A 20989-nucleotide genomic window follows, 5' to 3' on the forward strand; every position below is an offset into this window, starting at 1 on the left:
GAGGTGGAATCAGTCAGTTTTCAAGTGGTCACCAGTTCAAGTCTGTTAGTTCAGAGTTCCCTGGCTGCATTACAACACTGCTGCCTTTGCTTAAATGGATAGGAGATGTGTATTTTTTCACTTCTCATCTTCATTTTTCTTTTACTGTTTCCTTGTATTTGCTAGCTTTTATTTTTCTGAAATGAAATAACAAATGTTTACCTTTTGAGCAAAATCTTTCTAAGCATTCACAATTCTAGCCAGGGAATGGATTTGCATTTTTGTGTGGAGCAAGCAGTTCCTGTTACTCATGAAATGGGAGTGGCTTTTTAATAAAGGTGCCGGATCTCTGCTATGTATTACCATAAAATAACTAGTACAGCAATTTTGTAGTGTCAACAGTTTGACAACCAAATGCTTTCTGAACTGCTTGTAAGCTCTGGTGTCTAAATAAACTCTGAAGAGCAAACTTTAATGCTTAATACATGCACTGTTTCTAGATTGGAAAGTCTCTCCCTAACCCAGTGTGTAATACAAATGCATCTACATACCCAGTCTTGTTAGCTAGGAGACTTCCAAGGAATATGAGCTCTGCAGAAGGTATGGTACATGTAGCTATGAATATCTGAGTATATATTCTGAAGATTAATTGGCTGAATGTAGGCACCTTTTGAAAGGCACCAGGTCTTTACCTTCTCAGGCCTGTGCTGATATTAGATAGTCTGTAATCTGTTTTGAGCAAGCTGATCTCTCAAACAACTTTACTGCCAGGTTGCCATCTTTTTTTGTGTGTGTGTGTGTGTGTGTGTGTGTGCACGCACAGTGTTTACCACTAAACCGCACTGCTTCATGGTAGAGGTTGCTAGGTGCTAGGGCACTGCAAACAATAAATAATAGCAATCATGCATGCTGGAGTCTTCTGATGAAGTGTAGCATGGGACAGCCTCCACAATAATTGCTCCTTTTTTTGCTAGCCTCAAGCACAGCTATCTTGTCTAGAGACTGGGATGCATCCTGTTCCAAACAGAGTGCAGTGCATGGAATGAAAGGTGCTGTAAGCAAACAGAAGACATTAGTGGCAGGTGTTTCTGAAAGGGACCTTGCCTGGGGCCAGCCTAGTGAGCTGAAGCCTGCATCCTGGGGAATGTGGAGCCCTGCAGCCCAGCCAGCGGGATGGGGATTCCAGGCTACTGAAGAGCTCAGTTTCTGAGTTCTGCCAGGGAGTTATGATGACAATCTCTTTTGCTTTCAGTGATTTTTTTTTTTTTTAATATATTTTTTTCTTTTGTGGTAACTTGTATTTCAGTTTTAGTTCTCCCCTTTAGGTGGGACTCTTACTGATTTCAGTGTGATACAATATTTGAAATGTTGAGTATTTAAAACAGAAAAAGTAATCAAAAGCCACTGTATAAGTGTTCATTCAGAGAGTATTCAAACATACTTTATCCTCTGATAAGATGCACTTTCATTTGTCTTCAGTCTTCCTGACCCGTGGGTCTTCCATGTGGGCCTGCCAAAGACACGTTTGCTCTATAACTGTACGATACATATCTTAGGAAAAACAAGAGGAGATAGAAAGCTGAGGAGTAATGAAGAGTGAAGAAGGGGCAGAGGTTTGTGTAATACCAGCTAAAGCAGTGAAGTTAAACAGATAAGATTTTGGTGAGATGGCAGAGTTAACCCAACAGGAAGGTTATTAAGTCTAGTTACCCTTGTTTGAAGAGCACTTCAAGCTCTCAAACATTGTTGGCCAGATAACTGCAGTAACACACTAGGGGGTACTTGTTTATCCCTGTTCCTTTACCATCCTGATACGTGTTTCCACAGCATAGAGAGCTTGTTCTAGTGTGTGGCTAGAAGTATAAAAGCTTGGAAAGCCTCATTGGTGTTTGCTGAATGGAGCTACCACACCTGAAGACTGCTGTCTGAATTCTTTTAGAATTCTCTAACTCTCGAACCATTTAAAAGCTGTGATTTCAAGTGTGTGACAAAGGCTTTTATGAATCTGCTATTACTATGTAGTTTTCAGGCAGCTGGCAGGAACCATCTCTCTGGTAAGGCTAAAGTTTCAGTAAATAAGAGGCCCCCCCAAATCAAACTAACCCTTCCTCCAAGAAAAATATTCTACTGAGGTTAAATTTAAAGAAGCCGAGAACCCATCATTAATTTTTGCTTATATATTCTCTCAGATCTCCTGAAAACATCTGTGTCCCTATAGTACAGTGACTGTTTATTCACTTGGTGGTGGTTGGGTATTGTGTATATACTGCTGTAAGTTGTCTGTATTGTGTACTTAGAAGCCAGCATGGGTAGGCATATGGCTAACTTCTTGCTGGCTGGCATAGAGTTTCCTTAACTCAACTTGAATTTAGTGCTGTAAATTTCTGTGCTACCTGGCAAATAGATTTGCATGTGTGTGCAACTTGCAACTAATTGCAGTGAAACTCTTACTAAGGTTGATCATGATCTTGCCTTCTCTCCTGTTACACCCATTTGAAAGCATCCTAAGCTAAAATATACTTTGCTGTCTGCATCACTGCACCTTAAAATCCAAAGTCATCTTTATGCCAAATTCTTGAGCTACTTGAATGAGAACTGTCGTTCTCACTCGTGGATTATTGCAGTGCCAAATTGCAGTTGCAGAGCCTCAGCCTAAATCACCTATCAGCCTATGAACCTCTTAACCACTGGTACTACTGTCACCAGTTCCTCTTGTGTGTGAGCAGTGTTCGAGGCCCTGTGTGAACCTATCCTTTGCTTTGTTTGAAAGAAAGTGCCCCAAACCAGAAGAAAAGAATGTGCTTCCTTTCAGGTCAAACTAAAAATGGTTTTGGAACTCAATATGTATATGTTGTACTGTTAACTCAGAGATATTTTCCAAATATTTTACTTGAGAACATAGCAATTGAGGCAAAGATCAGATCGAGGAATCTGTCATTCTCAAGGCTGTATCCTTTGTGGTGCCTGATGCAAACAGGGACCAGGGAACCAGGCTGGCCAGTGGTTCAGTTTCTGGTATGCTTTTGGATCAGCAAAGCTTCAGGTGGTGATAACAAATGGACTTTAAATAATTTCATTTGCTACAGGAAGCTGTAGTTTTGCATCTAGAGTATAAATAATACATTGTGTGTAATGGACAGATTTTTAATTTATTTTTATGAACTGTGGGTGCTATTTTCATTGCTGCTTAGACAACACAGTTCTGCTAGCAATTAAAAGGATCTGTGCACTTAGGAGTTTGAAAAAAAAAAACAAACCCCGAATAACTTTACAAATAAACAAACCCAAAATACTGAAGAAAAAAACAAAACATCAAGAAGCCAAACTCCTAAAAAACCTCACCTTTGTATTCACTGCTCAGTGTTACAGCTGATACAGGGAAGTAACTACGTGTTAGAATTATTAATGACTTCTCTGGTGTATATACTAAATATTTAGAATGTTCTGATATTACCGCATAATATTTTTTTTTGCCAGGCTGCACTGGGACTCAAATCGTTAATGTTGTTGATTTAAATCTTGATAGTTAAGATGTTGAAAGTTACCTGTGGTTGCATAATCTTCAAGCTTAATTTATTTTTCCCCATTTGTTTGGGGTGATGGGAAACAGTTATGTTTAAATCTAGTTTCAGGGTCTATGATAGCTGAGGTGACAAAGTTGGAGGGAGGAAGAAAACTTATATTGAAATCATCTAGGCTGAATAGCCGTGGTTATGTATTCTTCAGGTACTTAGAACTAGAACACCCTACTGAGTCTCCTGTAAAGACAGTCTTGCTGCTGATGAAAATTGACTCAAAATGGTGGAAAGCGGTTTTGGTTTTATTTCTCTAAAGTAATATAAAACCAGGGCCAGCAAAACTAAATTATGTTTGGCCTACATATTTTTCTCTATTTTCAGTGTCCATTTTTCTTTTTGGGGAGGATACTTTCGAAGAGAAAAGAAAAAGCAAGTAGAAATGCTAGCAACCTTTGTCTTGTGATTGGACCTCCAAGAACAATGCGCTCAGTTCAAGCAATCGTGAACTTTTCCCTGTGTTAATGGAACAAGTGACACTTGTAAAAGGAGGATTGAAAAAAAAAAATAAATAAAGAACTCAAAGCTCCCTAAACTATTTCATTAGATGAGTGAAATTATAAAATAATAGAAGTATATCTTAAGACTCCTCAAATGAAAAATTAATTAGTACCTAATGATTAACTAAACCCCTAATTTGGAATGAGAAACTTTTTTCTTCAGCACTGTCAGTTTAACATCAAAATAAATGCATGCTAATGATGGAAAATTCAAAGGAAAATTATTCAACAGCATGAATAAAGTGAAAATAATCCTTAGGTTAGTTGTACATACTTGCGTTTCTCTCTTTGAAGAACGTTGAGTATGCATTCAAGTTAAACTCTTGTATCTTTCAGCTAATGAACAAAAAACCCCCCATCCAATCCTCAAGAAGGACTAAAAGCTATAGAAATACTTCTTAGTTTTGGGTTTTTTTTAATATATTTGGAACATTTTTGAGGGGTCATCACAGATAATCAATTCCTCATAAGTTCTTGAAAGAAACAGGATGTTAATTGTATTCTTCCCAAGGCTACCTTATTGTCCAAGTCCCTTGTTATGCCTTTCATCCTGTGATGCCTATAAGAGGACTTGATGACATGTAGAAATCCCACCAGTCCCTAGCAAATATTGTGGTATGGCTTTTCAATCCCCTTCCTGCCTCTTTTTTGCAGTTTTGTTTCTTAGACTCCTGAGTTCCTCAGAGAAGACAGTATCTTTCTATTCTGGGTGTGTTTGTAGGATGCCTAGTTCAGTGGAGTCCCTGTGCTCCCTTGTCCTCTGTGGTTGCAAATAATTTATCACAGTTTATAAGCATCTGTTCAAATTAAACCAACAATGAGATGGTGTACTGGAAAAGCAGCTACATGAGAAATTGATAAACTCTCCTTCAAAAAGATTCTGCTTTATTCTGCTTGGTTTGGCATATCTGTTGTTCAGAATAACCTGTTCATAACACCTTTTGTTTAAGAAGTGTTATGCAGAAACAACAGCAAAGAGCAGCCTTCATTATCCATCTTGTGTTCTGTTAAAAACAGTATTCCAGGAATGAGCTAAAAATGGAGTGCATGCAGATAAATCACACGCTGAAAGTTTCAGATGGCCTTTTTCTGCTTTTTGCTGTGATGGCTTCTAGGGGCATTGATTGTTTGCACCTCTGTAGTACTTAAAAAAAATCAGGCAAAAGGTGTCTAAGAACACTTAGAGCTTGCTGCCATTTCTGGCAAAACAGACTGTATTAATAAGCTTGGCACTCATCTTTTTATGGGTGTATTTTATTGTTTCTACATGTGCATTTGATTACCCAGAAGACCTTTAGTTTCCTGCCCTCTCAAGGTGGAAAAACCACAACAGTTATAACTATCAGTGCAATGTGACATGGAAACAGTGACCTTGAACATGTTGGACTTGCTTCCTTGTCTTATTTGGGAACTGCTGGTAAAAAGCTGTTCAGATAAAACACAAGTTTGAAAGCAGCACCTTAATAACAGCAGCATAGTGGTCTAGGGGAAACGATGTTACGAGCTGCACTTTAAATATTTATGGTTAATGAGTTAATGTTACAAATCTTTTACAGAAGAAACAAAGGCAGTTTGCGTCAAGAGTTTCCATGTTGTGTATTTAAACGGCGTTAGGAAGAACTGTTGTGTGTGAACAATAGCACATGATGATAGGACGGGTTGTTCATCTGGTGTGTGGTCATCTAAACTGGATTGTTATTGAATGCTGTCAACATACCTGGAAGGACTAAATAAGCATGGCATTCTGCAAATGGACATGCTCTTGCATTACACTGCTCTGTGGGCTTGGAGGTTTTTTTTCTGTTTGCCCCCTGTAAGTATGGTGTGCCCTTAGCTATTTGCCATTTGCATCTGCAAACCTAGGAACCTACTACAGCTGCCAGTATTCAGTGGAGTAATCCATGGTTGCCGTCTTTTTCAGTTTGTGACTCCTGTGTATCTGCATGTACTTGAGTGCATTCCTCTCTGAGCCATTGTGTGTGCAGTATCTCTGCAGCTGATTAATTGTGTAAAAGAGGAACTCACTTTGAACTGAAGAATTTGGTCGAGCATTTGGTTATCTATTTCACCTAGAATCAAGTTAGTTTACTTTGAGAGAATGAATAAACAACAGCATGTGAAAGAGCCAAAACTAAATGAATTATTTTTGATTGCCAGAAAGTTCCATTAATTCCCCAGATATATTGGATATTGTTTCCAGAGATACCAGACAATGAACCTTTGAGGGCACACCCTTGGACTATATATGCATTTTTTAACCTGGCTTGAAGACTTCCTAACACTAAAAAAATGCTCTTAGAAAGCTAATTAAAATTCAGAACACACTGCAAACCTCCAAACAGCCCCCTCTTGAGCATTCTCTTCTGAAAATTTCTACTTCTGTCTTTATTTTTAAAATTACCAAATGTGGGCCACGAAAAATATTTTCAATTGGTCACTTTTTCATGCTTGCTTGTTCCCTTTGCAGCAGTGACCGAGCAGGAGAAAAAAGAGGAAAAAAGTGAGTTTAGAAGACTAGAAAATGGGGGAGGAAGAAAAGAAAATTACCACCGTTTCCCCCTAAAGTTATGACAGTGACAGGATTTAGATCCCACAGCTTTTTGGAAAATGCCCTGAATCTCTTGGGTAGGATTTGGTCAGTGTATGGTAAGATGCCTCAAAACATGACAGGCAGTCCCTGGAAGCTTACCATTTAAGACCTTTTGGTAACATCTGCTACCTAAAGGAGTGTGCGTTTGAATGTTTGTGGCCTGGCAGTATACCAGTCTGATATTCTCTGGAAGAATAACTGGTAGTTAGGAAATTCTTGATGCAATTTTTTTAACCCTTGCATGCTACCTGACAAGTCTGTCCTGTTTACCCTCAAGGCACTTTGTGAGGCCTGCTGGTTAAAGCACATTATGTTGACTCTGTTTTCTTTGGTCTGAAGTAAGGTTTAATTTTTAAGTTTTTTTTTCTTTTTTACTTTTTTTTTTTCTCTCTTAAACTTCAGTGTAGCAGCTACTGTGATGGGTTGCCATCAACAAATGATGCCTTTCTTCAGAAAAATATCAAGCCATTTCCTACAAAATTAATGCATATTTTTTCTTTTCTGGTCCCTGTGAGGTCTGACAAATACTGTTTCACACAGGAAGAACAGGGTAGTGACCATTGCTTCCTGCTGTATTTGTCTTGGGCTTGTGGACAAAGGTAAAAGCACTGACGACTTTATTCTTATACTAAATCTAATGGACTCATCCATGCATCCTCTGCTGGTGGAAACAAAAGTCAATTTTCCAACTCCCAGTACCTGTGGGAAAAGATAGTTAGGATTTTGTGGGACTCTACTAGGATCATCAGTCTTGCACCAGGAATTGTCTGTGTCTTTCATGCTAAAAAAGGTTAGAAGTTGCAAAATGCCAGCAGGCTTACTGCAGGCGGACGGTCTTCCTGATTGCGTGCTGGCTGATAAGTTACTCATAGTATTCCTCCAAACCTCTGATTTGAAGGGAGTAGCTGTTGCATATTTCTCCCTGATTTTTGGGTTTGTGGGGTTCTGTTGTTCAGCATATCACCCCAGAGATATGAAACAACAGGATTTCATCCTTTTGGAAATAAGTAGATTAGTTGGGAGTGGTTGGAGAAGGATGGGGAAGGGGCTGTCTGTCTTAGCATGGAAAATTTTTACCTCTCACTTAAATCTTCCTTTGAAGTATGTCGAACCAGAGAAGGATGTTCGAGTCTATTCTGGGTCAAAGCCCAGGAAACTTGTGAATCTTTTTTGCTTGGATTTCTTTAGAAAGTATGCTGTGAACTTTATATCCTGAAGAGTCAATTTCCAGATGGTTTCAGGCAGATGAATCTTGTGATGCAAGGGATTTCCTTTTTCCTGATTGCTCCATTGTTGGCTTCTTGCCCTTGTGTCTGTGACTTGGTGGATATAGCTTTTGAGGGTGACCTTCCAGTAGAGTTGAATGAGAGTGCTACGGTTTGTGGCAGTCTTAGCTATAGCAGGACACTGAAAATAGTGGTGTAGTCTGTGACTTTTTCAGCTCTAGCTGTTGCACAGAGAAAAGTCTCTGCTGTACTAATTCTTGGCTATTTTGAAGATGGGTGCAACATTTACCTTTCTCCAGTTGTCAAGGGGACTCTCTACCCCACCTCCATTACCTTCAGAGTGACAAATCACAGTGACATAGTCCATCTCTCTCAACACCCTCAGATGCAACATGCCTGGTCCCATGGCCTTGTGTAGGATGAGTTCTCTCAAGTCATCCCTAACTCGATCCTGATTTCTTCCTGGTAGTTCATCTCCTCTTTGAACCTTGCATCTAAGCAGAGAGGTCAGGGAGACCTTGCTGGTGGAGACTGAGGCAAAGAGGGCATTGAGTACCTTAGCCTTATCTGTCTCTACTGCCACTAAATCACCCACTCCATTCAGCAATAAGCCTGTATTTCCCTTGTTTAGTCTTTTACTACTAATGTGGCAGTAGAAGCTCTTCTGGATGCCCTTGATGTTGCATCCACGTGTCAACTCCAGCCAAGCTTTGGGAGCCTATGGTACCTAGTATTCACAAGCTGTGTCCTGTTCAAGCAGTAACTGGGTCTGACTCTGTCTAGTTTTTAAAATGGGTGATATCAAGTGTGTTCAGGGTGATGTGGTGATGTGATGATAGACCACAAGAGATAAAACTTTAAGAACATTCTGCGATTTCAGAGAGTGAGATAAACCCTCAGCTTCTAAAGGAAATGCGATATTAAAATATTAGTGTGTGCCTGCATATGGGTATGCTGTGGTTTCTCTTTCAGGCTCTGTGCAGTTCCAGCAACAAGCTGTCTTTCACTGTCTAAGACTGGAGGCGTGTAGCTGAGGCAAGATAAATTTTGACTTGGGACACTGATCCATAGACGCTGGTTTGTGGAACTGAGACAAGTTGACTTTAACATAATTCAATCTATGATTTTAGAGGTATACAGTAACTTCCTATAAAGCTTAATCTTTGATGGAACAAGTGGTATGGCTAAAGTCTTTAATCCTGCTTTCCTTCTATCCTTAAACACACAATGAATCTAAGCCTTAAACTTCAATCTGAGTGAAGACAAGACAGTGCCTAATTATTCTGTATTGGTACTGCATGATGTCACAACTTAGAACACTGTATTATCATACACTGAAATGATTGCAAGTTAGCCGCTCTCTCTTCCCTCTGTATGATGTGCACAAACACTGGTAAATCTGTAGTTGTATTACTTTGGCTTTGGATTAGAGATGGATTTGTTGCTGACTTTGTTAAAATAGCTGAAGTGGTCACTGCTTTAGCTTCTCTCCTTTGTTCCCTTTCCCCCAAAATAAAATCAGAAAACCCCAATCTTCTTGTCATTTACTTGAAGCAAAACACCTTTCATATTTCTCACCTGCCCTTGATTTCTTGTGTACCTGATACAGCTTTGAAGATCTTGGCACTCTATCTCTTTGGGCTTGGCCACTGCTCAAGTGCTCATTTCCTCACTGGGTGGTTCCAGAACTTGTTACAGTGTTAACAAGGCCAGAAAGAAATACTGGAAGATTTGTCCATCATAACATTTGAAAGGTCACACAGGTTTTAAAAAAGCAAATGAAAACCCCAACAGTTGTTGGCTGCCTTATAACAGGTAGAAATTAATTTATCCCAATACAGAACGCTCATGCGAAGACTTGTGTTGCTGCAAAGACTGAGTGGTGCAAAGGGATCTGTGTCCGTGTGTACTACAGTGGTGTGACTCTTCATCTCTGTGTAAGCAGAGATCTCTTTGCTTACACAAAATCCGAAATCAAACAATGGACTTGAGCAATGCATATGCAAAATTAATACACTCTTGGTATTTGGGAGGTTAATGGAATGGAAAAGGCTTCTTCAGAGAATGGTATGTTTCAGCTCTTTGTTAGCTAAATCTCAAAATATTTAGTAAGCAAAAATCACCTTAGAGTGCTATGCAGTCCTCTTTCCAAATACTGACAGGAAACACTGATTCTTCCCTAATGCTCAAGCTTGTAACATGGGCTTTTATCTTCAACATGGACTCTTAACTCCTTGCATATATCTATACCTTGCGCTTTTAGCATAAGATGCAAGGAAAGATACGGTGTTCTGTGTCCCTTTTGGCATGTAAAACTCATCTAAGTTAATATCCTCTTGTATTTGAGTTGCTATTTTATCTCTGATGAATGCAATCTTGCTCTCTTTGTAAACATACACAGTGCTGCTATAAAGCACTTTTTTTCCTTTTTTATCGAATGATTTTGCCTTTTCACTGTTCTCTTAGCATTACCAGTGGTCTCTCCCTTTCAATTTATCTCAGACATAAGCTATATAACTTTGGTTTTTAAGGCCTTCAGCTTATTCAATGTATCATTTTCTTAATGTCATAAGGCCAGCTTAGGGACACTTATCAACTTTTGCTTTCTGCTTTCATTCCTTTGAGTGAAATTACTTTCTCCCCATGCTTATGAGTGACTCTGTAAGCCTCCTCCAAAAGATGGAAATTTACTATTTAAACACCGATGTAGCTTGTCAAATTTCTTCCTAGCTGTCGTGACAAAGTAGTTAAGCAGTTTCTGATGGGAGACTGTAGCCTATGATCAGTGTTACACTGTGGGGAGTGTCAGTGGTGTTGATTGTAGGAAAGGAAAATACAGACATGGATGTTAAAAATGAGGGTGGGAACCTTTGGTGTCACCAGAGCAGTTTCAGTTCTTATGTCCCCACATTCTCCATACCTTCACCACCCAGGCAGGATGTCTCCACTTTGCTGAGGGGGAATGCAGGGGTTGCCCTCCCCATATGGAGCCTTTCCCTAGAAGACAAGGAGGAGAGGGTACCAGGGATGCATAAGGACTGGGTCAGGGTCTTTCTTGAGGGTGGTCCCAGTTTTTCAGGCTTCCCCCCTTGACTTTACTGACCAGCAAGGTGCTCAGCATTGGGCACCTGGGTAGATGGCCAGCAAGCTGGTGGGTGTGCTGGACTTGTTGGGATGCAGCCACCTTTGTCCCTGCTGAGCTGGCAAGAAACATCTCCTGCAGTGTCTGTGCCTAGGCTTGGTGGTGCCTGCACTGAACTGGTGAATGGCTGGGGGATGCCAACTTGAATGTAAGCCACATGGGGCAAAGACAGGAGGCTGCTCTCCCCCTGCCTGCGGGTTTCTTCGGTGTGAAGAGCTGGCCCAGGCAGCATGTGGAAATCTAACTGTGTGAAACTCACTGTTAGAAGCCAGGTCCTTGGGGATCTGTCTTCAGCTCTGCATTAGACTTGCTATATGACCTTGTACAAGTTACTTAATCTGCTGTTCATTTTTCTTTGCTAGTAGATGAAGATGATAATTGCTACATAGGTCACTGCAGTGGAAGTTTGCATGCACTTAGGAAGTAGCTAGCGTTCCCCCCCCCCCCCCCCCGCCCCCCCCCAAGGTTAACCTGACCAAAATATGTGCTCTGTGCCTGCAAACTTGCAAAATATAGTATGCAGTACGCTTTCAGTAAAGGTCAGTCTGTAAGAGCGTGGGAACTACCTAAGATCAGGAAGTATATTTGGGTAGAAGTTATGCAGAACTTTAGTTTCTTGGCTTGTAACATTTTTTTGAAGTATCAGACTTTAATGCATGACTAGTTGATAGCTGGCAAATAATTTTAGGAGAAGGTAGAGTAAGAGAACTAGATACTACTGAATTTCTTTAAAATGCTAAGTAGGGAAGGCCGTGGAATGGGAGATCTCTTACTGTAAATTAAATCACCTAGAACTAGACCTATCTTGTCACAGTGTATATTGCAAAGCATGGAAAAGATGGCCGTCCTTAATTTATGTTAATTCCTTTGGTAGCTCTGGAGTTGTCTATGATCATTAGTGTGTGTATGTTTACTACAGATAGAGAGGTGAGCTGTAAATGGCTCTTTATGAATAGGTTTTTCTGCTTTTAATGAACTACAGGCTGAATATTAAGGCTGAAAACAAAATTGTCTTCCAAGCCTTCTCATGCTGCAGCAATAATAAAACAAGTGGTGGAGGCTATAATGTAAAAAAGAATAGCAGGCTGAGTAAACATTACAAGAAAACAAAAAAAGACCAACCAAACAAAAAAATCTTGTCCCCGTCCACCCCCCCAAAGAAAAAGCAGCTTTCCAAGGCTTCTAAAAACTTTTTATGGACAGTGTTTTAGCTAGTGCAGTGCTGCAGTTGCCTCTATGTGGTGTTCTTGTTCACCCTGTGACAGACGTGTCTGCCTGAACCAGACAATATGCTAGTATCTGCTGCTCTTTATCCCACTGTCACATTAAAAAAAAAAAAAAAAAAAAAGTGAAACTTCTTTCTTTTTAATATTTTTATTTTCTTAGACAAGTTCATTAATCACCACAGCTGTGTTGGGGCCAAGCATGCCTTCCTGAACACAGAGGAAGGCCAGTTTGGTTTTCAGCTGTGATTAATGAAACAAATTTTCTGAAGGAATAGATTTAAGGAAGACATTTTCATGAGACCTGAAAGTCCCATTTCAGAATGCAGTAATTTTAAACCAGAATACATTGCTTTTGAGCATGTGCCTTTTAGATGTTCTTGTAGGAGAAACCATTCCTAAGTTTCTTTAAAAGGGCTTTGACACAACTAACCTTGGAAGTGTGTGAATAATGACATGTAATGAAATATGTGCAGTACCCTCTGACCTGTTATTGCTGGAAAATGTCTGCTTAAAATACTTTCTACAGTGATTTGAAGTTCTTTAATCACAATGGAAGAAGCTTTTGGAAAGGTTTGCAGCACTGTAAATGTGATTTTTGTCACATTGAAATGATATTTAATGGCTTATGAAGGGCAGGATCAGGATATGCATTGAAAAACATTTCAATATAAAAGCATTTGTCTCAAAAGAAAACTTACTGTAGATAATTCTCATTTTTCTCTGAAGTGTAAAATTTTAATTTTTATGGAAAAAAGGGAGGGGAAAAGGCATTTTTGTTACAATTAATGGCTTGTCTTTTATTGCCTAAGCCAGAAAGAGGGAAGGATAAAAAATAGAAACAGTGTGCTTAGAAAATTTAAGTTTAAAAAATAACTGTCCATTTAAGTGATCACAACTTTTGACCAGATTTAATTATCTGTATTAATTTATGTTTTTTAAAAATAAATACATAAATAAAATAAAACTTTCACTCATTTTAATAAAACAAGGGTGCCTTCTCAAATGCATCAGTACCAACAGACCAAACTGAGGTTGGGACTTAAGCTTGCCTTTGCAGCATGTGCAGAAAACTGGTAGAAATGGCACTCCTTGTCCAGGAGCTGTTCTGAGAAACCTTGCTGCTGCTTTGGGGCCATCTGCTGGAGTCCTCCCTCAGGAGCCTCCTTTCTCCCATGCCTGTGTTACTTCAGACAGACTTTTGTTTCTTCACTGAACCTTTTTTTCCCTGACCTTTATGAATGCTTGACTTCTGATGCTTTCCATCTCCAAACTATTCCTGTGCGCCTATCTCTTAATCATGATAGGAAACAGCAACTATTTATCTGACAATTTACCTTTATGTAAAGGAGTCACTCTCAGAAAAAAATAATCTTTTGAACAGGTGATTTTTATAATTTAAAAAGAACCCTGTTCCTGGAAGTCTTCTTTCCTGAGGGAGTGATGCTAAAGTGGCTGAGGTGAATGAGGAATGTGTCTCTGTGCCAACTTGAGCAAGGCACAAAAAATTAATGGATCACTTCTAAAAGTTCAGGGATTGTTGTTTCAGACAAAGAAGTTTCTCACTGTTCAGAATAATTGTGGGGTTTTGTTAAAGTCTATTGCTGAGGGAGTTCATGACTTCACTGCTTAAACATAAAAATTTTGTTTGCTGATGTGCCCCACTTATTTCTTTATCTGCAATGCTAGGTTTTTCTGAGCTCAGATGAGCTAGGTCTGGAGCCAGTATTGTACTGAAAAGAATATATTTTTATTATAAAATACTGTTCTCCTGTAAATCTGTGTCAGAGATGGATGATGTGAAACTGCCCCTTCCTTCCCAATTAAGAATTCACATCAACAGAATTTGTTAGGATACCTCACAGTAGTATGATTTTCTTTTGGTATTTGTTGAGTAATGGGAAACAGTATCTAAAAGGAAACCTGGAAATGTGAAGTTTATAAATAAGTTGTCCTTAGGTTCTTTTTTTTTTTTTTTTTTGAGACCAGTTGTAATAATCACTTTCAGAAAAGAGAGTTATTTTATGGGGAAGACACTTTGGGCATGGGACTTTGGTATTTATTTATTTACTTAAATTTTTAATGGTTGTGGCCCTTTGAGCAGCAGATAGCCAAAAATCTGTGTCACCATCTACTGTATTTATGTAATAAATATTAAGAAAAATATTAACAATATCTAAGAAATGTAAAAGCCAGAGGCTTGTACTCATGTCCAGTTTCTGGCTTTCAGCATTGCTTGATGTGGTAGACACATGCAGACTGCCTAGAGTAGGAATCTGCCCAGGCAATTGCTTGGAGAAGAAAAGGAGGAGTACATAGATTAAGAAAGTACATAAGAGAGTACATAGATTAAGAAAGCTCCCTTCCACTTTTTTTTTTAATTAAGCATATCCTGTCAGCTGGTCAAGAAATTAATTCTGTTCCATCAGATTATGAAACAAATGTTATATGCTATGCACATTAGAGATTCTTTGTTATTTTCCCAAACCTGTTGCCAAAGACTTTCCAAGTAGAACAATGCTTTTGTTTGTACTGACGAAGGTGAAACTGCATAGAAAAGTATTCTCCAATGGCACAGGTGCCATTTCAATAGTGTCTGTAATCAAACCATGTCCTTCAGGCTTATGCTGTACTGCTGACTTTTATTCTAATGCTGTTTGGCATTACTGGTGTTCCTCAGCCTTCTGCAGTATTAATTATTGCAGGTTGGGTTTTAATATTGATAAACAGAAAGAGTAACCCCTCTGCCTCCAGTTGGTCTTGTGGACTTCAAGGAAGCAAAGTATTTAAGTTTTTTTGTTTGTTTGTTTGTGTGTTTTTGTTTTTTTTTTTTTTTTTTTTTTAAAAAGTCTTCATGGTCTGGCCTGAAATTCTGAACTCTATAGGGCTTTCTTAGCCTGTTCTCAAAAAATTCTATTAAAAATGAAGTTGTGCTTTAATCTGGGCAAGCCTGTTGCTAAAATCATTTGGAAATAAGAAGTTAATATTTCATTAAAGCTGCAGTTTGAAAGGGAAGGTCAACTATTTTTGTCCGTTGTAATTTTCTTTTCTTAGTCTTGTGACTTGCAAGGTGACTAGTATGTCCTGAGGTAATTTTTACCTCTTTTTAGTTATTGTAAAATTCATTGATTAGCATGGAATAAGGAATCTGAATCCTCTCCTTTACTTACTTTATAGTTTATTAAATTCACTAGAGATTGAGTGGTCAAAACCAATTAGGATCTGGAACTGGAACTACATGTTCAAAAGGGATCAGTGCTCTAAGTTGAAGATCTATTCAAAAGAATCATGCCTGAGCTCCTGGATGATGAACATACATGGAAATCTTATTCTTACATGGAAGGATTGTATGGATTACTCCGTGTAGGTGAAGTGTAATGGTTTAATTATGATGTACTTCCAGAAGTGCCTTCAAAATATTAGACTGCTTTTAATAGCTTTCATTATAACCACACGAATCTTTATTTGTGTATTGGTTTTATGTGGCAAGGTTTTGGTAGCGGGGGGGGTTACAGGGGTGGCTTCTGTAAGAAGCTGCTGGAAGCTTCCCCTGTGTTCGAGAGAGAGCGAGCCCATACCAGTTGGCTCTGAGATGGACCCGCCGCCGGCCAAGGCCGAGCCAATCAGTGATAGTGGTAACGCCTCTGTGATAACATTTTTAAGAAGGAAAAAAAGTTGGGAGAGTGAGAAACAGCCGCGGGAGAGAGGAGTGAGAACATGTAAGAGAAACAAGCCTGCGGACACCAAGGTCAGTGAAGAAGGAGGGGGAGGAGATGCTCCAGGCGCCGGAGCGGAGATTCCCCTGCAGCCCGTGGTGAAGACCCTGGTGAGGCAGGCTGTCCCCCTGCAGTCCAGGGAGGTCCACGGTGGAGCAGATCTCCACCTGCAGCCCGTGGAGGACCCCACGCCGGAGCAGGTGGGTCCCCGAAGGAGGCTGTGACCCCGTGGGAACCCCGCGCTGGAGCAGGTTCCTGGCAGGACCTGCGGATCTGCGGAGAGAGGAGCCCGTGGAGCAGGTTTTCTGGCAGGACTTGTGACCCCGTGGGGGACCCGCGCTGGAGCAGTCTGCTCCTGAAGGACTGCACACCGTGGAAAGGACCCATGCTGGAGCAGTTCGTGAAGAACTGCAGCCCGTGGGAATGGCCCACGTTGGAGAAGTTCGTGGAGGACTGACCCCGTGGGTGGGACCCCACGCTGGAGCGGGGGAAGAGTGTGATCAGCCCTCACCCTGAGGAGGTGAAGCGGCAGAAAATAACGTGTGATGACCGTAAACCCCATCCCTGTCCCCCTTGTGCCGCTGGGGGGGCTTGGTGGAGAAATCCGGGAGTGAAGTTGTGCCCGGGAAGAAGGGAGGGGTGGTGGGAAGGTGTTCTGAGATTTCGTTTTATTCTCTCATTACCTTACTCTGGCTGATCTGTAATAAATTGAGCTAATTTTCCCTAAGCTGAGTCTGTTTTGCCCGTGACGGTAATTAGTGAATGATCTCTCCTGTCCTTATCTCGACCCGCAAGTTTTTGTTATATTTTTCTCTCCCCTGTCCAGCTGAGGATGGGGGAGTGATAGAACGGCTCTGGTGGGCACCTGGCGTTTAGCCAGGGTCAACCCATCACAATTTGTTAAAAAGCAAAGCAAAAAGTTCAGTGTTCTTGATAGGTGATTCTATGGTACTGTGTTTCTCTCTTTGGCTTTCATCTCTGCTTTTTTTCCCCCTCAGTGATTTGCCACCAGAATCTACAGGATGTAGTTATAAACAAGAAATTCCCATGACTGAAAACTAAAGTAGAATTAATAGATACCATGAAGTGAATGGCTACCGGAGAGTACCTTATTGAATATTGTGACTGGCAGCCAGTTAGGCACATGGAAGGATATGCATCTACTGCAGTGTCACATAGGTGGGTGAACTCGACCCTGCAGTTTTCTTAGGGTTTTGGATGCTGCTGCAATGTTGTTAATACTTGTTTAAAATGTCTAGTAGTTTAAGGCCAAGAAAAGTACCTTAAAGCATACTTTTGCCATGAGGTCGTATGTTACTCAAATGGATGTTCTTAATATGTTGGCAGATCATATCAATACATTTTACTGACACTTTCTAAACATACACTTGAAATGGCAGCTTAATCTCAAGGGCACTGAACTTTGACAGAAAATCATAATTTTATATTTCCTGGTAGTTTAGCCATGAAACAGTGACTTCCTGGAGAGAGCTCGTCAAGGTCTGCCTCTCATGAAGGCTTGCATCCCCGTACTTTGCTTTATGTATTATAAATTTATGTTTATGTTTAGTATTCATTGCAGAGGACCACATATAAAACAAAGTACATACTTAGAAATATTGGTGCTTTAGAAAGAAATATGCAGGAATTGAAATAATAAGCACTATGGTTTAATGCCCTAATACTTCTGGTATTTTTAAAGCTTAAATGAGGTAGAATTTTTTGAGTCCTAAATTTGACTAATTTAGTATTTTTGACATCTTAATGTTGCAGATGTACTGTGTGCTTTCCTCCATGCAATTGAAACAAGTTTATATTCAAACTTTTATGTATTATGTCAGGCCTTGCAACATTAACAATTAACTAGAATTTCATTTATTATTCAAGTCAATTAATGTGCCAAAGAATTCAAATCTTTTTTGCCTTTTTCTGGCTTGTATCACTCTGTTTTCAGAAACGTATTTCATGCCATTAGCAAGCACTTGCATAGTTTAATAGCCTTAGTAAGAGCTATAATAGAACTAATTTTAAGTCCGTGTTAACATTGGAATATGGACTATGTAGCGTGCTGTCTCCCATGCACTGCACCCTTGCTTCCTCATACTGTCTTGTGATGATATATCAGAATTATGAGAAATATTGGAAGATATTAATAATATTAAACTAAATTTCATAGCTAAGCTCCCCTGCTGTTTCCAGTGAAGATATACTTTTCACCTAGAATCTGTCCTGTCCTGAGTGAAGCCCAAATTCAGCAAGCATTTAATCAAGTGCTCAAGGTCCAATTGAATTTGGATGAGGGTAACTGTGTTAAAGGAGAGTGTCAAATCATAACCTTAAAATGATGCAGCTTAGGAACAATTCTTTTTAAGTTCAGGGAGACAGAACAGCATAACAAAGTTCAGAGGGAGTTTCCATTCAAGGCATTTTTTGCTCTGTTCTTTTGATTGCTTCACAGCTAGTATGATGGATAGCCCAAGCAGCTGGTCTACACGAGTGCACTGACCTTTTGCACTACTGTGGAGGTCGCAGGACTAGCAGCCAAAGTTGGGAATCTTAAGAAAATACATAAAAGCTATCCATTGGAATTCTGAATCTGAGGTCTCATTTACAAGTGAAAAATAACATTTATACATATAGCAAAATGTTTGCCAGCTCACTATGGAGATAACTTGTGGTTGTATGGCTGACTTCAAAGGTACTGTGCTAGCTTTCCACTCTTAAGGCTGTGGCCCATCTTCAGATGTGCCACAAAATGTTACCATCTTTCAGGTCTTCTTTTCATTAATGAATTTTGATAAATCCTTTTTCCTGAAGTTACTTGACTGACCATTTGAGATTTTGCTACAAAATAAATAGGGTTTCTTTCTTCTGCAGCATCAAAAGATGACTCGAGAAATGTTTAGATGCCTTATGGTTTTTAGAGTGGAAGCCTGATGTTTGAGCAGCAGAAGGTGGCAATGGCATTAGGTATACACATGCTGATGTATTTTTCTTATATAATGTTACAGTAAGTATGCTTTTAATTGGTGCTAGTTGGGGAAAACAGTCTAAACGAATATACTAGTATTTATAACATAAAATATGCATTTTATAACCAAACTTTCTGCTTATTATAGTGGGCAAGTCTTTTAAAATTCCAACGATGGAAAGGTTTGTGGAAGAGGAAAAATAAAGCACATGTCTGGCAGCTTCAGCAGTGAGGCCGTTATTGTGAGCACAGCAGGGTTGTGTGTTCAGTTAATAGTTGATTTTTTGTTGTTATGTAGAGCCACTGTATTCCTGAATAGGAGCCCTTCCTGTAAGGTTCAGCAGATTAAGCATCTCATACCTTTGATTACTTCTTAACTTCTCTTACAAGGAAGTTCTTTGGTAGTTGAGTGTACGAGTTTGAAGTCCCATCTTGAAACTTAAATATTTTGGACACTAAATCACCTTGTAATGTCACTTGGATGCAGGCCTCAGAACTGATTATAATTTTCTTGAACTATTTTCTTTTAGTGTTACTTTTGTTTTCTTTGGGGCAGAGGGCTTGGGTTTGGTGTTTGTGGGTTTTTTTTTTTTTTTTCTTCTTAATTTTATTGCTTTCCTTTAGTATCCTGTTAGAATTTCATCCATTTTTTTATGTTCAGTACATTGGCTGGTGGGTATGGCTGGAAAAGACAGATAAGCTCAAAGTCAAGTGAGAGTCAAGCATTTAATGCTTGAGAGTTTACCTAATTTTCTTCCACCTTTATCAGTTCATTTTAAAAGATGCTACTTTTCTCTGTGAATTTGGGTTCACTCATGTACTCATCTTGCTATGGTCACACCACCACAGCTACTGCTGTAGATTGGCAAATAGATGATTGCTATTGGAGGGATGCTACTGATATACTGAAATATCAAGTTTCTTATAATTTTGCACTGAACTTTAGATTTTCTCACATGCTGACACTGCCAACCTGCTCTTGGATTGTAAATGATTAGTGATGGCAGTTAACAAAAACAGTTAACCCAGGTCATGCCATTTCCACACTTCCAGGAAAATACTTTTTTTCCTTGATAGAGCCAAACTTGTTTTGCTTCTATCTGTGTGTGATTGTATTATCACTGATTCTTGTATTACCACTCATAAAGTGTATGGTATTAACAAATAGGCCAGTGTCTGTGGGGATGTTGTGTAGATTTGCAACATTTATTTCTGAAAGGGTAAAATCAATTTATAGATTAAAGTCCTGAATGGTTTTAATGCAAGTTCAAACGATACAGCAGAATTTTTAGCCCAATGATAGACAATTGGAATTTCCACAAACAGCTAACTTGACTGCTGGAATGATGGATATAATTCACCTCATCATTTTCAGCCTGGAAAACTGGCTATTGTGTGATGAGGGCACAAAGCTATAGCTCTTTAAGCATAGCATGGATTGCATGTTGGGAATGTAATCTATTTAGGCATTTTTGAGGAAAAGGAGTATTGAGCATTTCTGTATTTCATGGCACATATTTGTAGAGATTTTTCTATTTACAGAAAGATTCTGTTGCTGTAAATGTAAAAGCTGCCTGTCACCTTCTAGACTCTTTTCATTCTTTTCCTCCAGGGGCACTTGAAACTTCCATCATGCTTAAAGCAAACTAAGAAGGTCAAGTTGCCATAGCTTCCAAGCATTATGTCTTTCCTTCAGTAAACACTTTCTCCTCTCTGGAAATGTCAAAAAGTCTATCTGCTGAATTCTTCTGCTTTCACCTTAGAAATATTAACCTGTCATGTAGTTTCTCTTCCTTGTTTCTAAGCTGTGATGCATTAAGGGTGCTGTGTTTCTGCCCCCAACACCCCTAGAAACATGCAGCAGAGAACTGAATGTGGAAAAGCTCAAACTCAAAAGAAGGTGGCAATACTGATTTCTGTGAAAGCATCTGTCAGTTGTACCTTTAGATAATTAAAGCAGAGGACCATAATGGAAACAGTGGTGAGAGTATTATCCTAGCTTCAGATCTTTCTCATGGTCTTCATCTTACTTGCCAGTACTGATGAAAATGCCTTTCAGACACAATT

The 20989-nt window shown here is 39.5% G+C and overlaps 1 protein-coding gene across 8 annotated transcripts in view; it reads left to right on the forward strand.

Moving 5' to 3' along the window:
- KCNQ1 (potassium voltage-gated channel subfamily Q member 1) overlaps positions 1–20989 on the forward strand; it is a 372410-nt gene that overhangs the window by 20495 nt on the left and 330926 nt on the right. Inside the window, exon 1 of one of the 8 annotated variants that reach the window (XM_075047921.1) lies at positions 17095–17130. The exons of the other annotated variants lie outside the window; for them this stretch is intronic. Coding sequence (XP_074904022.1) covers positions 17096–17130 — 35 coding nt within the window. The 5' untranslated portion in view covers position 17095. Of the gene's footprint in view, positions 1–17094; positions 17131–20989 lie in introns of those variants that run through there. 8 annotated transcript variants of the gene reach the window in all.

The sequence above is a fragment of the Buteo buteo genome, chromosome 16, assembly GCF_964188355.1.
Source record: "Buteo buteo chromosome 16, bButBut1.hap1.1, whole genome shotgun sequence".
Lineage (NCBI taxonomy): Eukaryota > Metazoa > Chordata > Aves > Accipitriformes > Accipitridae > Buteo > Buteo buteo.